This window comes from Cupressus sempervirens, chromosome 11 (genome assembly GCF_028749045.1).
Source record: "Cupressus sempervirens isolate cs-2001-9-10 chromosome 11, ASM2874904v1, whole genome shotgun sequence".
Lineage (NCBI taxonomy): Eukaryota > Viridiplantae > Streptophyta > Pinopsida > Cupressales > Cupressaceae > Cupressus > Cupressus sempervirens.
In genome coordinates this window covers 628,140,473-628,155,088 of record NC_143128.1, presented here as the reverse complement: position 1 = coordinate 628,155,088, position 14,616 = coordinate 628,140,473, and the positions used below count along the sequence as shown (strand labels likewise).

The 14,616-nt window shown below is 34.0% G+C and overlaps 1 protein-coding gene across 3 annotated transcripts in view; it reads left to right on the top strand.

The window, feature by feature from the left end:
• The first annotated feature begins 1,109 nt into the window (after positions 1 to 1,109).
• LOC149531289 (disease resistance protein L6-like) overlaps positions 1,110 to 14,616 on the top strand; it is a 55,775-nt gene continuing 42,268 nt past the window's right edge. Inside the window, exon 1 of one of the 3 annotated variants that reach the window (XM_089809272.1) lies at positions 1,110 to 1,889. In XM_089809272.1, coding sequence (XP_089665398.1) covers positions 1,378 to 1,889 — 512 coding nt within the window. In that variant the 5' untranslated portion in view covers positions 1,110 to 1,377. The remainder of the gene's footprint in view (positions 1,890 to 14,616) is intronic. The other 2 variants (XM_089809273.1, XM_089809274.1) reach the window with 2 other exon arrangements.

Genomic DNA, 14,616 nt, shown 5'->3' with positions numbered 1-14,616 from the left:
AAATCCACACATCTTATAGTGTATATAATCACTTACACCTATAAATACATTGTATGATGCTCCCATAGTCGTTTGTCTTTATAATAGCCATTTAACTAAATCTTGGCTTTTTATTACCTTTACCTTTATTTTATCAAATATTTTGTGTTTGCAACATTAAAACCACTAAAGTTAAATTTGACAATGATGTTAAAAACATGTAAAAAAGAGGAAAATATTATTATTAGTTTTAAATTCATAAACTAGAAGTCAAAATCTGAGATGTGAATTGTTGTTAGGAATCTCAATCTATTATAATTTAAATGAGTAGGTAGAAGGCTAGGTCCACTCATCTTCATACATTTTTTTTTGCTATTACTCTAGTTCTATTTTAAATAGGACAATTTTATGACAACTTGATTATGTACTAAATTTTGTTAAGTATCTAAAAATTGAGCACTAATTTTTGTAAAAGTTAATATTTTCTCATTTGTTGTGTGTTCAACCTATTTGTACTATAACAAATTTAAGTTATCAAATGCCAAAATTTGGGGGGTTACCTGATCTTGACACAAGGGTGCTCTCTTGTGTCAAATTTTCCAAATGGACTTAATCTTAGAGGCCCATTTAACTTCTTGTAATGGAAGATATCAAAGGGGATACAACTCAAGAAACTAGAATTATATTAGGTCACTATGGGTTTGGAACATGAATCTACAAAAGTAACTAGAAAACATAAATGACATAATCATGACCATGAAGCCTATGGAATATCGTGTACACTTATTTATCTAAATCTTCTCTTTTACATTCATTTAATGTGACAAAACGTAATGATGCATGAATAGAATAAAAGAAATGGTTGGTAAGCAATATGTAATGAGGGGACATCAACTAGAAAAATAAACCAATAAGTCTTAATCGACAAGACTTCAACAAAATTCAAGAGTTGTTTAGTTTAATTTAAATTTGCTAAGAATAAATCTCAAGAAACGTGGAATAGAAAAACAAGAACACCTAAATGTAAGCATTTATAAACAAATATGTTAAATTGGAAAAGGAAACTTCGCAGCATTTTCCCTCATCTAAATATTTTATATCGAGCCAAAGTGGGTTACAAACTTCAATTAAGACTCCATATCTATTTATTTATTGTGGAGACGATAAGATAGGGTGCAGCCCCAGTCAAACATCGATCAAAAAATGTAAGGAAAAATAGATTCAATACACGGTCCACAAAGTATTGCTTGCCACGCATATTCACCGAAAGCGTAATACGGACTGGAGTTTCTGCTTTTGACTAATTACACATCTTGCGCCCTTTCACTGCGCATCCGCATGTTCTCCAATATTTTTTCTGCGTGACGCTTGATATGGTATTGTTAAGCTGCACAAGTGATGGAGAGTTTCAGGCAGTTTGAGCCTCCCACCACAAAAATCACTTTTGATGCCAGCAACATCTATCATGTGTTTCTCAGCTTTCGCGGGCCAGATGTCAGAAAAAGGTTTGTTGATCATCTGTATGAATCTCTCTCAGCAGCGGGGCTTAGGGTTTTCTTGGACATTGAAGAACTAAAGAAAGGCGAAGGCATCGATGGCAGCCTGAAAGCAGCCATCGAAAAGAGTGATATTCTGATACCCATATTCTCTCAGAGGTATGCAGAATCAACATGGTGTCTGGAAGAGGCAGATCGGATGCGCAGGTCCAAAGGACTCGTTATTCCTCTTTTTTATGACGTGGAGCCCTCTGATGTTCGCTACCCAAGAAGAACGGGAGGCAAATTCAAAGGGGCGTTCGAAAAACATTACAACCGTTTAGATCGGCAGGATGAAAGTACCATTCAGAATTGGGAGATTGCTCTGCGTGAAATTTCTGGTCTTTCGGGTTGGACAGCGGAAGCAGAGTCCGGGTAATTCACTTTTTAATGTTTTCTTAATTAGATCAGGGGAAAAACGTAGAAGATTACTTCTGTGTTATTGTTGAAACATATTCTATATATGTAATATGTATAGACACGCGTGTTTATCGTATGTGTGCACGTTGGCCTTTTTAACATTTTTTTTAAAGTTATGTTTTTGAATTGTTATTTAATTAGTAATCACACCTTGGTGTGCATGGGTAGGCGGAAGGTTAATTAGAGAAACTTTGTTCTATTCTTTATATTATTTATTTATACTATACATGAGATCGATTGGTAGGGAGATAAAGGGCAATAGAGGAAGAGGGGTTGAAAGGAAGATAAAGGTAGAAATAATGATAGAACAAGCGAAGAAAATTGAGTGAAATTGATAGAGATAAGAAGTAAGAAGAGAGGTAGATAACGAAATAAAGCAATATTGAGAAAAAGTGGGAGGGGGAGTTAGGGAGAGAGAGTTGGGGGTGTTGGGGCACGGGAAGAGAGATTGTGCAATGTTGGAATGTTAAGATATAAATATAGTGAGAAGAAAGATACATAGGTAGTTTATTAAGAAAGAGTGGGAAAGATATGGAGAGTTATTCTTTTGCTATTTTATTTGAAGTTTTATTATTAGAATTATTTTTTGACTATTTTGAAATAATTCAATAATTTAAAAATCAAAATAATTAACATTTTTTTTACATTTCATTATTTTAATAAAACAATTTAAACAATTAAGGATATCTTAATCTAAACATCTAGCATTATCTTGAATAAATAAAAAAATAGGTAATTGTTACATGTTTAAGTTTTATTAGTTTGAAGAGTCTAGAATAGACAAGATTCAAAGGAATAAAAAATGGTTTGAGCCATGAGGAGCTAGGCACATTGAATGGAGTATTTCTTGACAAATATGAGGCTCTAGGTGCAATTAAGAAGAGATGACATGTAGTTAATGTCACTGCAAAATATAGTGTAAGGTGTCAACATGAAGTCAAGACAATAAGGGTAATGGAGTGCCACATGGCCACCTTGTCTAGTTTGATAGTATGGTGGGTAGATTTAGAGATAACACTTCTGCATGTCTTTGACCCATCAAAATGATAGCAAATAGACAATTTGATCAAATGTGATAGAAACATGTGGCAAATTATCGAGTCAATTTTTTTTATTTAAGGTTTCTGACTCAATGATCTAGTTGGAAAATAGAAAATAGGCCATGAGTCAACATGGTATGATGCATAAACCCTTAACATTAGATTTGAAACATCCTAGCCTTTCTCCCCTAAAGATAAAAGTATGATTCCACTTACCTTATGATTCACCAATTTAACTTTGAAACCAACCACTATTTTGAATGGAATGTTCCTATTGCACCTTCTTCATTGTTGTAGCCATTTTGCTTGGGAAAAAAAAATAGTAACATACACTAGTTTCATTTTTGGTTGAGAGAATATTTTTGTATTGTCTTTTGGTACTCGATGCTTTGATTCTTTTGGATGAACTAGGAAATATAATTCGTATGCTACCCTTTCTATCTCCCACCTACCAAATGAGGAATAAGAATAACTCCAACATACAAAAGAAATCATATTAGATAAGAGGGAAGATGTGGTACTTGTTATCTTAGAAACCCCACACAATTATCTTCATGTGGTTTACACACTCCTCTTTCTATCAAATTATTAAGAGAAGACAAAATCCAATCCACTATCTAGAGAGTGAAAGACATTTTTAAGTTCATTTGTAGGGTAAAAATTGTAGGGAACTATTGCTTGAATCCAATTCCACCATTTCTATTTATTTTGTGTATGTTTACCATTAGTTTAGATTTAAAATGATTATTGTAATGCATGATCTTTAACATAAACCATTAATTCCACCATAGGTTTTATGTAGTTTGATTGAAATAAAGAACAACTTAGATTTATTCAAACTGATGTTAGAAGCAATGAACTCTAGCCTTTCCACCATAGGTTTTCATTTAGGTTTATCCTTTGATAGAAGAGTATTTTTATATAAGATATATTTGTAAGATGTAAATCCAATAGATACAAAGATGCCGCAATAAAATATAGTTCATTTTACTTCAAAAAATAGAGTAGCCTATGTTCAAAACAGAGTGTAAGTCAAATATTTATTCAATATGTGTGCCTCTTGTTTAATTACTGATTATTTGTGGAGATTTTTTGTTTTTGTTTTCTACATGTGCTATTAGATTAGGTTATATCCAAGGGGTTGTTGAAATCTAAAGATACATACAATGTCAACAAGAAGGAAATAAAAGAAGAAGAAATATTTAGACATGCTAGGAGCATCTAAGATCTATTTAGGTAAAATTTTCCAATAAAAGAGTGAAATATAGTTGTAGAAAGGAAATTATATTTTGGGTATCTTTATTAATTCGTTGTGAAGAATGCTTTTGAATATGTGTCTAGGTTGAGAAAAAGTAGAAGATTGTGTAGTAGAGGATAAGGGGAGATTAAAGAAAGGTAGAGGAGGATGGAAGTTGTCATTTGATAAGGGATAAATGCTCAAGTATCATCTTTCAATTTGGTAAGCAATACGAAAGGAGAGTCCAGTAATGTTTGGATGCTCCAAGTATAGACAATGTGGCTCAATAGGAGGTTTTGATAAAATACAAGTATTTCACACCTGAACCTATAATGGACTAGACATCAAGATTTCTAGAACTCATGGTCAAAGCATCCTAAGAGAACAATGGGATTTCCTAGGTTTTATCCAAGTTTGAAGATTTAAGATATGGTTTTGAGTAAGTCTGAAGACTTGATACAATTGAAAAAGAAGACAATGATGAATTTGAAGATTTTATATGTTGATGAGTTTTTGTGGTCAGTACAAACAACTAGCATGAAAAGTTTGTGGTCAGCTATAAACCATATCATGAATGTAGAAGTTTATGGTAAACTAAAAACTATTTTAGATTACATTGAAAAGAGGTTGTCCATGCTATAAAATTTAAGGTTGGAATTAAGGGAGAGTGTTAGAAGGAGATAATTCTCCCAGTGAACTCTTCTTGAAGAATCATGCAAACTTATTTCTTCCTTTAATAGAGTTAAGTTCATCTTGAGTGAGAAAATGTATCTATCATTCAACCACACCTTCCATGTATTTACACTCAATCAACTATTGTATATGTAATTATTATGGGTACTAATGAGGTAAGTTCATCTTCATTGAGATGACATACCTATCATTCCATACCTTTGCTACACTTGTATTCATTTAAATATTCGGCATTGAAATTGCATACCCATAGGAAGCAGGTTACAAACATGAATTAGGATTCTAGTAGTGTAGTCTTTGAAGTAGTTTCGTTAGAAATCAACTGTGAAAGACAAGTGTGGCCCCAATCAAGAGTGTGGCAAAACTTTAGTATGAGTATTAGTACTAGTTGGGTGACTTCATATTCAATAATTCACCTACATAGAGTGTGAACATAATACACTTAAATAAAAATTATTGTAACCTATGCACAAGTGCATTTAAGTTGTTATGTAGAAAGTAGCATTCATCTTTAGTAAAATTGTAGGGCAGGGAGTTCATCATGCTAGATAAGTGGTAAAGTTACTTCTTTATGTTGATGCTCAAGCATTCCAATTGCACAAACATTTAAGATTTGAAAGAACACTTGAGGGCACTAGGGAGTTTTTCTCAACAATCTAGGACATAGATGAACACTATCAAGCCTAAAATAATGATTTTCTCTTTGAAATAGAATTTATAATAAGTTAATTTTCACTTTGAAGGAAATATTCTTAAGATCATGGAGGAAATTAAATATTGAAGAATTGACTTTCACAACAATTTCAATTGAGAGACTTGCAAAACTAAATAGATATGAGGGGGTTGGAGATATTCCTTTTTGCTACAAAATAGATGTAGAAAAATAAAATCCTAGGATTGAAAAATCAAGAAGACTCTATTTGGCTTGCTAACAATCTAAATTGTGTTCTACATCTGTGATGTTTGGGTAAGCAACCCCTCTAAGAATAAATGGAAAAATATCAAAAGAATACAAATCCATTTTATTATTACTAGTTTGAAAATTTCAAATTGACAATTCCATATGAGATTATTTTGGTTGAAGTAGGTATCTTTTTAATGGAGGCTTAAATGGTTTTCCCTTTGTTAAGCTATTTAAAAAAAATTGAACTTATAGATAAACAACGTTGGCCCAAGTTAGTGTTTAAGGAGTGATTAGAATCTAAAGAGAAGGCATGGATGAGGTCGAATAAGGAAAGACTAAATAAGTGGGACATTAACATGCAAAATTGTCATAATACCAAAGAAGAGATAAAGAGGTTTGTGTTGGAAACTTAATGTTTCCATGTGGAAAAAGAAAATGGAGAGGGAAAAACACTTTGTCTATGAGAATTCAAATCCTTCATGGGGCCGTGCAGAAGATAAAGAAAACTTATTGGTAAAAATCAAAGGTAAAGCTAGACTATTAGTAGTGCATTTAAGAACTAGATCCCATCATCTGCCATAGAAGGTTTGAGAAGAAAGAACATGTACTTTCTAAAGTAAAATGTGCATTGAAACATAATGATATTTTATTTTCAAGTTTACTTTATATCAAGATATTCATGCAAGTATGAAGAAAATTTGAAAGAGGATTTCCTGGATCAAACTTTTGATGAAACTAAACTACAAAAAACAAATGGTTCTCTAATACAAATTCATAATAGGAGGGATGATATTGAAAAAGAACATAAAATGGTATAAGTCTTTGATTCATTGTCCCATAAACTATTTGGTTTGGCAGACCACATTGAAAAAGCTTAATTTATTCATTCATGATTTTACCACACCTTAACTGCATTTGCCCCCATCTAAATATCATATATCTATAGGAAGTGGATTACAAAATTTGATTAAGACTCCATTAGAAGAATGTAGATTTCATTTTTATTCTAGAGATGATAATAGATATCATGTAGCCCCAACCATATGTCAGTGATGAAATGTAAGGAAAATAAGTGGTAGGCTCTACATAAATTTCTTGCAATGTACGTTCAATGAAAGTCTAAGTGGATTACAAACTTCAATTAAGACTCCATTAGAAAAATGTACATTTGGATTTTATTCCCCAATCATACGTCAGGGATAAAATGTAAGCAAAATGCGTGGATAGGCACTACATAAATTTCTTGCAATGCACGTTTAGCAAATGTGTAAGACTTACTAGAGTTTCAACTTTCAACTAATTTATGTGCCAACCTACAAGAACTTTTTAAGAATTATCTGAAGAGTTCACACTAAATTCAATACTATATTCAACTTTGTTTATCTCCTCCACATTCCTTTTGTAGTTTTTCATCCACGGTTTCTCTCAAAAGATTATGTCAAATTTGAGATTGTATTGTTATGCTCCATAAGCAATAAAGAGTTCCAAATAGTAGGAGCCCCCAAGGGAAAAATTTTTATTTATTTATGTTAACAACATATATCATGTATTTCTTATCTTTTGTGGGCTAGATGTAAGAAAAACATATATGGACCATATGTTGCAGGGCTTTAGGTTTTCTTGAACAACAAAGAACTCCATAAGGGTAAAAACGTTGAATCTAGTTTGTGAAGGGCCATTGATAAAAGTGGTATTTGGATAACCCATTTTTTTCTCAAAGGTATGCAGAATCAATTTGGTGTCTAAAAGAGACAAATAAGATTTCAAATACAATGGCTTCATTATTCCCCTCTTCAACAATGTTGAGCCCTCTGACGTTCAATACCCTTGAAGAACAAGGAGTTAATTCAAAGAGGCATTCAAAAAGCATGAAAGCCATTTAGATTGGTCAGATAAATGTACTATTTAGAAATGGGCAAATGCTCTTCATGAAATATCTAGTCTTTTAGGTAGGACAAAAAAATCTAGGATAAGTGATTTTTAATGTTTTTTATATTAAATTAATAAAGGTTAAACATAATGGTTTGTGTGTTCTTTTTAGTACTTTTCATAGGCATTGCACTATATAAATATTTTGTATTGTAACATGCATGTTTCTTACATTTATAAATTAATCAAATTAGTTATGAACTATCTTATTGGCTAAAAAGGTCTTATACATGGATTTTCTAGAATGAGCCCGAAATGCCTCCAAATCCCTTAAAAAGGGGCATAACCCTCACTCACAATCAAGAGGGGTTAATAAAAAATATTTTAATAATAATTTTCATTTATTAGTCCATTGGTTTCCAAAGATTAGCCCGTTTTGCTGAAACTTCACCTTTTTGAGCCTGCCTACCTTAGCAAAGATTATTATTTTTAATTATTTGAAAAGGGAACATGACAAGTTCTCCCCTCCCAAATATTTATTTTCCTCAAGCAATGAAGGTTGGAATGCTCAAGAATATGTGCTCCTTCCCAAGTTGCATCCTCTAGTGGTAATCCTTTCCATTTGATCAAATGCTCTATGATGCTCCTATTTCTCAATCTTTTCTCTCTTGTATCCAAAATCTTTTTTGGTATCAAAACTAATTTCCCTTCATCATCAAGAGGTGGTAATTCTATAGATACTATTTTTTTCTAGCCTAGAACCTTCTTTAGGCAAGATACATGGAAAAAATTATGTATTTTTCTATTTTGTGGGAGCTCCAATTCATAAGCTACCTCTCCTACCTTATTGATGATCCTATAAGGCCCATAGAACCTTGGTTTGAGCTTCTTTGCCCCACTCCTCTTCAAGGTGCTTTTCTTATATGGCTACAACCTAAAAAATACCAAATCTCCCACCTCAAAAGATCTTACAGTCCTTTTCCTATCAGCATACAACTTCTATTGGTTCTGTGCATGTTATAGATTATCCTTGAGGCACCTTATTATGTGTTGGCTTTGCTTCATGAAATCACTTGTTGCAGGTACTCTGCTATCTGAAAGTACTAGATCAACAAAGAAAAGGGCATCATAACCATAAGGAGCACGAAAAGGAGGCATACCAATAGACATGTGATGAGATGTATTGTAACAATACTCCCCTAGGTGCAACCATTTCACCTAAGCATATTGTTGATTTGAAACATACTGCCTCAAATATTCCTCTATCCATTTATTAACTATCTCTATTTGTCCATCTATTTGAGGGTGATAGCTAGTACTTGAAGTGAGTTCAGTTTCTGCCAAATGAAAGAGCTCCTTCCAAAAAGAGTTGAGGAATCTATTGTCCCGGTCATTGACAATGTTTCTAGGCAAGCCAGGTATTCTAAACATTTCCTTGAAGAACAATTCGGCCACTTGTGATCCCTTGAAATTAGATGTGATAGGAAAGAAATGTGCATTCTTAGTTAGTCTATCTACCACCACATATATGCAATCCTTACCTTGAACATTGGGCAACCCAGTGATGAAGTCCATGAAAATACTTTCGCATTTTTGTTCAGGAATAGGAAGTGGCTGCAAAAACCCTGCAGGAAAAATTTTCTCACTCTTGCTTTGTTGGCATACCATACATTCCTTAATGTGTTTAAGTACATCCTCCTTCATACCCTTCCATGAAAACCACTCTCGAATTTGCTTGTATGTCTTAAAGTATCCTTGATGACTAGCCAAAGGTGTGTCATGAAAGGCCCTCAATATCCTCTCCTTAGTTTTTGATCCTGGCACTAAGAAGATCATATTCTTGTAATAAATCAATTCATCAACATCCTTGTACCTATTATCATCCACTAACTTATCCAAAATCTTGGTGACAAAGAATCTTTAGCATACTCTGAAATTATGGAGACTTTCCAATCAGCAGAGATAGATGTTAAGGAACACATAGTGGGCTTTCTTGAGAGAGCATCAGCAACCACATTATTCTTTCCTTTCATGTATTCAATATCAAAATCATAAGCTTGCAACTTTCTTACCCATTTTTGTTGGCGATCATTCAAATTCCTTTGGTTCAAGAAGAACCTGAGGCTATTATGGCCTGTCTTTACAATGAACCTCCCATATACCAAATATTGTCTAAACTTATGAAGTGCATGCATGATTGCCAACATTTCCTTATCATAGATGGAGTAACCTTTCTTTGATTGATTTAGTTTTCTACTCTCAAATTCTATTGGATGTCCCCTTTGAGTTAGAACAGCCCCTATACCTTCTCCAAAAGCATCACATTCAACAAGAAAAGGTAAAGAGAAATATAGAATTGCAAGCACAGGGCGTGAACTCATTACCTCCTTAAGCTTATCAAATGTTTTTTGTGCCTCTTCTGTCCAAAAAAAATCTCGTTTCTTTTTCAAATTAGTCAAGGGGGCAGCAAGTTGAGAAAATCCCTTAGCAAATCTCCTATAGTAGCTACACAACCCGAAGAAACCTCTCAACTGTGTAAGATTAGTGGGTGGAGGCCAATCCAAAATTGCTTGGATTTTTTGTTGATCAACATATACTCCTTTAGAACTTATAATATGTCCCAAATATAGGATCTTTTTCAAACCAATCTCACATTTAGATAGCTTAGCATAGAAGGATTGCTGCTCCAAGATTCCCAAAACAGTGTCTATGTGCTTTAGATGCTCTTCCCATGTTTTACTATAAATCAAGATATCATCAAAAAATACCAAAAAAAATTTTCAAAGATGCTAGCTGAATACCTTATTCATACAAGATTGGAATGTTGGAGGTGCATTAGTGAGGCCAAATGGCATAACAAGAAATTCAAAGTGCCCATAGTGACATCTAAAAGCAGTCTTTTCCACATCTTCACTCGTGATTCGGATTTGATGGTACCCTAATCTTAAGTAAATTTTTGAGAAGTATACAACAACATGTAACTCATCAATGAGTTCATCTATGCATGGTATTGGATACCTATTTTTTATGGTCTTCTTTTTTAGAGCCCTGTAGTCTATACACATTCTCATTGTACCATCCTTTTTCTTGATAAGTACCATAAATGATGCAAATGGACTAGAGCTAGGCCTTATGAATCCCATGTCCAAGAGTTCCTTAATAGTTTTTTCAATTTCTTCCTTATAACCTCTTGGATGGTGGTATGGGGTTGTTGTAATTGGTTTGGCAACCTGTTCTAACTCTATAGCATGCTCAAAACCTCTATCTAGTGGTAATCTTGGAGGAAAGTCATTGAAAACTACACTATGCTTGTCAAGAATATTTTGAATGTCAAAATGGAAATTATCTTGATTCTTTGGAGAGCTTGTTGGATGGATTATGACTCATGCTGCCCATGCTACTTGTCCTCTTCAAAAAGTCCTCTCCATCCTCTTTGTAGAGACTGCCTTAGGTGCTCCATTCGATAAACCCCTCATTAAAACTTCTTTCCCATTGGAATGAAATTTAAACTCCATAGTTTGATGGTTCATGTAATAGCCTCCAATAGAGTGCAACCATTGAACACCCAATACAAGATCTATCTCCCCAATGCCAACAACATAGAAGTCATCACATAACTCATAATCTCCTAAGGTCATCTTGAGTTGTTTCACCACCCATGTGCAAGGCATAGTGAATCCATCAGCTACAGTAACATTGAATCCCTCAAAATCTTCTACTTTAAGCCCTCTTTTCATGACAAATCCCTCATTAATAAAATTGTGAGTTGGCCCACTATCAAGAAGAATTTTCAACCTTTGCCCTACTAGTACCCCTCGAATTTGAAAGGGATGGTATCTTAGGACTCCTGATAATACTGCTAAAGTGCCATCCTTGTTGATTTCTTTTTCTTTCTATTCTACTTCAATATAGTGCACTTGACCTTTCCCCAAACATCTGTGTCCTGGAACCCATGGTTCTCTACAAGTGAAACAATGCTTTTTCCTTCATAATTCACTCCTAGTCTCTTCATCTACCTTATTTTTTGCCACATTTACCACATCTTTTGGTGGTAGTGTTGGAAAAGTCTTTTTCTAAAAATTCCCCTTATGTTGCCAAAGATTTGAGGGTTTTTGATTAGTGATTAGTTTCATAGGCACACAAGTTTCAAGTTGCAAGCTTCTTTTCATAGCTTCCTGTAAGGTTGAGGGTGAGAAAGCCTTAACCAAACCCTTAATAGAATCTTCCAAACCATCAAGACAAAGATAAAAAGTCCTCTTTTCACTCATATCAAGTACCATAACAGGCACCTTTTGAAACTCTTCTATATACTCATTAATTGATTTGGTTTGCTTCAACTTTGATAATTCTTTAAAATACTCTTCATCATCCTTGAGGTCAAATCTATCTATCACTCTTTGATTGAAATCATCAAATGTAGTTACCTAATCATGACCTTGAGTAGTCATTCCATGATACCACCAATCATAGGCTGCATCTTCCAAGTGTAGACTTGCAAATTGAATAGCATCATTGTCCTTCATGGGGTTAAGTGTGAAGAAGGTCTATAATTTTTGTAGCCATGCTCTAGCTGAAATTTTATTTGTTCTATCAAAAGTAGGTGCTGTAAACTTGCTTATTTTATTTTTGAGCTCTCTTCCAGTTATGTCATGCTCCCTCCTGTACTCTTTCTTGGGCATAAAAGTATTCATCATATCCACATATTCTCTAAAAGGAATCAAACTTCGAAAGTCATCATCTAAGGCATTGTAAGTAGCCGTTAATCCTGTGGAAGAGGTTACAGGTGGCTCATCTGTAGGCAAGAAAATAGTTTTTGTTGATTTACAGGGTGTGGGTTTTAGATTTCTTGGCTCCTATGAAGTGCTTCTTTTATCATTAGTAGATGCAACTCCTTGTAGTTTTTCTGTCAATATTCGCAAAGCCTCTCTAGTTTTTGCCAAACTATCCACTATTTGCTTTCGAGTATTCTGGATGTCTTGGAAGAATTTCTTTTCCATCTCATCTGGGTCAGCCATACTTTTTCCTTCCTTTGATTTTGTACTTTTACTTTTAACTAGAGATTTGATCAAAATTTCTTTATTCTTTTCTCCCTGTGAATATCTCTTTTCTCTTTCACTTAGTTGCATGGAAACTTGTACAAACCCTTAGGCTAGCAAGATCATAGCTCTAATACAACTAAAATGTCCCCTTTCTAATTTTATATTATATTTAAAGCCTCTAATCAGATTTTTAAAATCAAACAACCAATATTTCAAAGATCCACCAATTTCTCAATAAAATCCAAATCGGGTATGCTCGAAATAGTTTCAAAAACTTCACAGCTTCACATATTATTAATAAATTTGAAAGTGAAAATTTTTACAGAAATTTCACCAGCACAACAGCCTAAAAAATGATAGTTGGTTCTTTGGAATGTGTTCTACATCCATCCTTGCTAGATCTAAAATTGTTCTTTTCAATAGTGTTGAAAGGGGTGACCATCAGTATTGACACAGGGATGGTTGAGCAGTTTTCAGAGACACGATTCATCTTCAAGATTATTTCTACACACTGGAGAAGCATCTCATATATACCTATGACATTGTTTCTTCCTAAGGGGGGAAATATTATTCAATAGTCATGGATTAGCTTCTACATTCATCTAGGAGCAGCTATCACTAATGGGCATTCTATGTTCTGAAGGGGACTACCTTGTCTCCTTTCTTCTTCTACTTCTTCTTTCCTATTGCAAAACTTTTTCCTCTTATGAGGTTTTGTCCTTCTTGTACTTATTTATTGTACTTATCTCTCTCTCTCTCTCTCTCTCTCTTTTTGAGGGAGTTGGGGGGGGGGGGGGGGGGGGGGGGGGGGTTGGGGTAGGGTAGGGTTGTGGTTTCCCATGAGGTTTTCCCTCTTTCTCTACTTTTATAGAGATTGCAATGAATCACATTATATGTAGAGCATTGCATTTGTACATGGGTACCTAACATGGCCTACAAGCCAGGACCCATCATGCATTTTCATCATATCTTTTTTGAGCTTAAGTGTATTCCCCTAAGTTTCACTTAAGGGGGGTTGTTAGTGTAAATAATTAATTATTATTACACTTTACCTAAGTTTACTTAGGTTAAATGCATTAATTTATTAGTTATCATATAGACACCTAGGAGTATGCATAGTCATATGAGTTGTCTTGTTGACAACACAAGATTTTTCATATTCATCTAAGTTGTCATGCAGACAACATAGTTGTTTGTACTCCAATTGAGCACATGGTGTCTACAAAATCACTTTATGAGATACACCTATGTAAACTTATCCTCTCGTCATCACACAAACTCTTGTGCTCAATGGAGGATAATCCACTCTTAGTGGACATGTGCTTAGTTGTGATGCTTATCACTTTGCTGACTCCTAGTCATTCTAGATGCCTTTATAAATGGGCACTTATAGTGTGTATTCAATATGATATTCACTCTCTTTATTATTATTATGATCATACATTATTTTTCCATATTGTGCTAGTGCTTGAGCTTCTTGATCTTGGTGTTATTTTTTCATAAGGAAAATTCTTAGAAAGATGGCTTTGAAATTGATGGTGGTGCATTGATTACATTGAAAAAAGAAGAGGAGATCCATAGCTAGAGAGGGACAATGTAATATCTCTCATTTCATGGTTACCAAAGGTGAGAAATCCATATCAAAATAGCTATGTGAGCATCTAATTAATGGCAGTTCTTGGACAAGGAAAAAGTTAAGATGTTAAATATGGTTTTAATGGATCTTGTTATTAGTTTTGAAGAGTCCATCCTTAGTCTAATAGCAAGCACAATTTGAGAAAAATGGAAAGACAATGACTCCTTTCCATAGATCATTCATCATTGCAACTACTTCTTCATCACTACCTGCAAGCCTTTTGATCACCTTATGTTTCTTAATAAGGTCAACATCGTTGGTAGT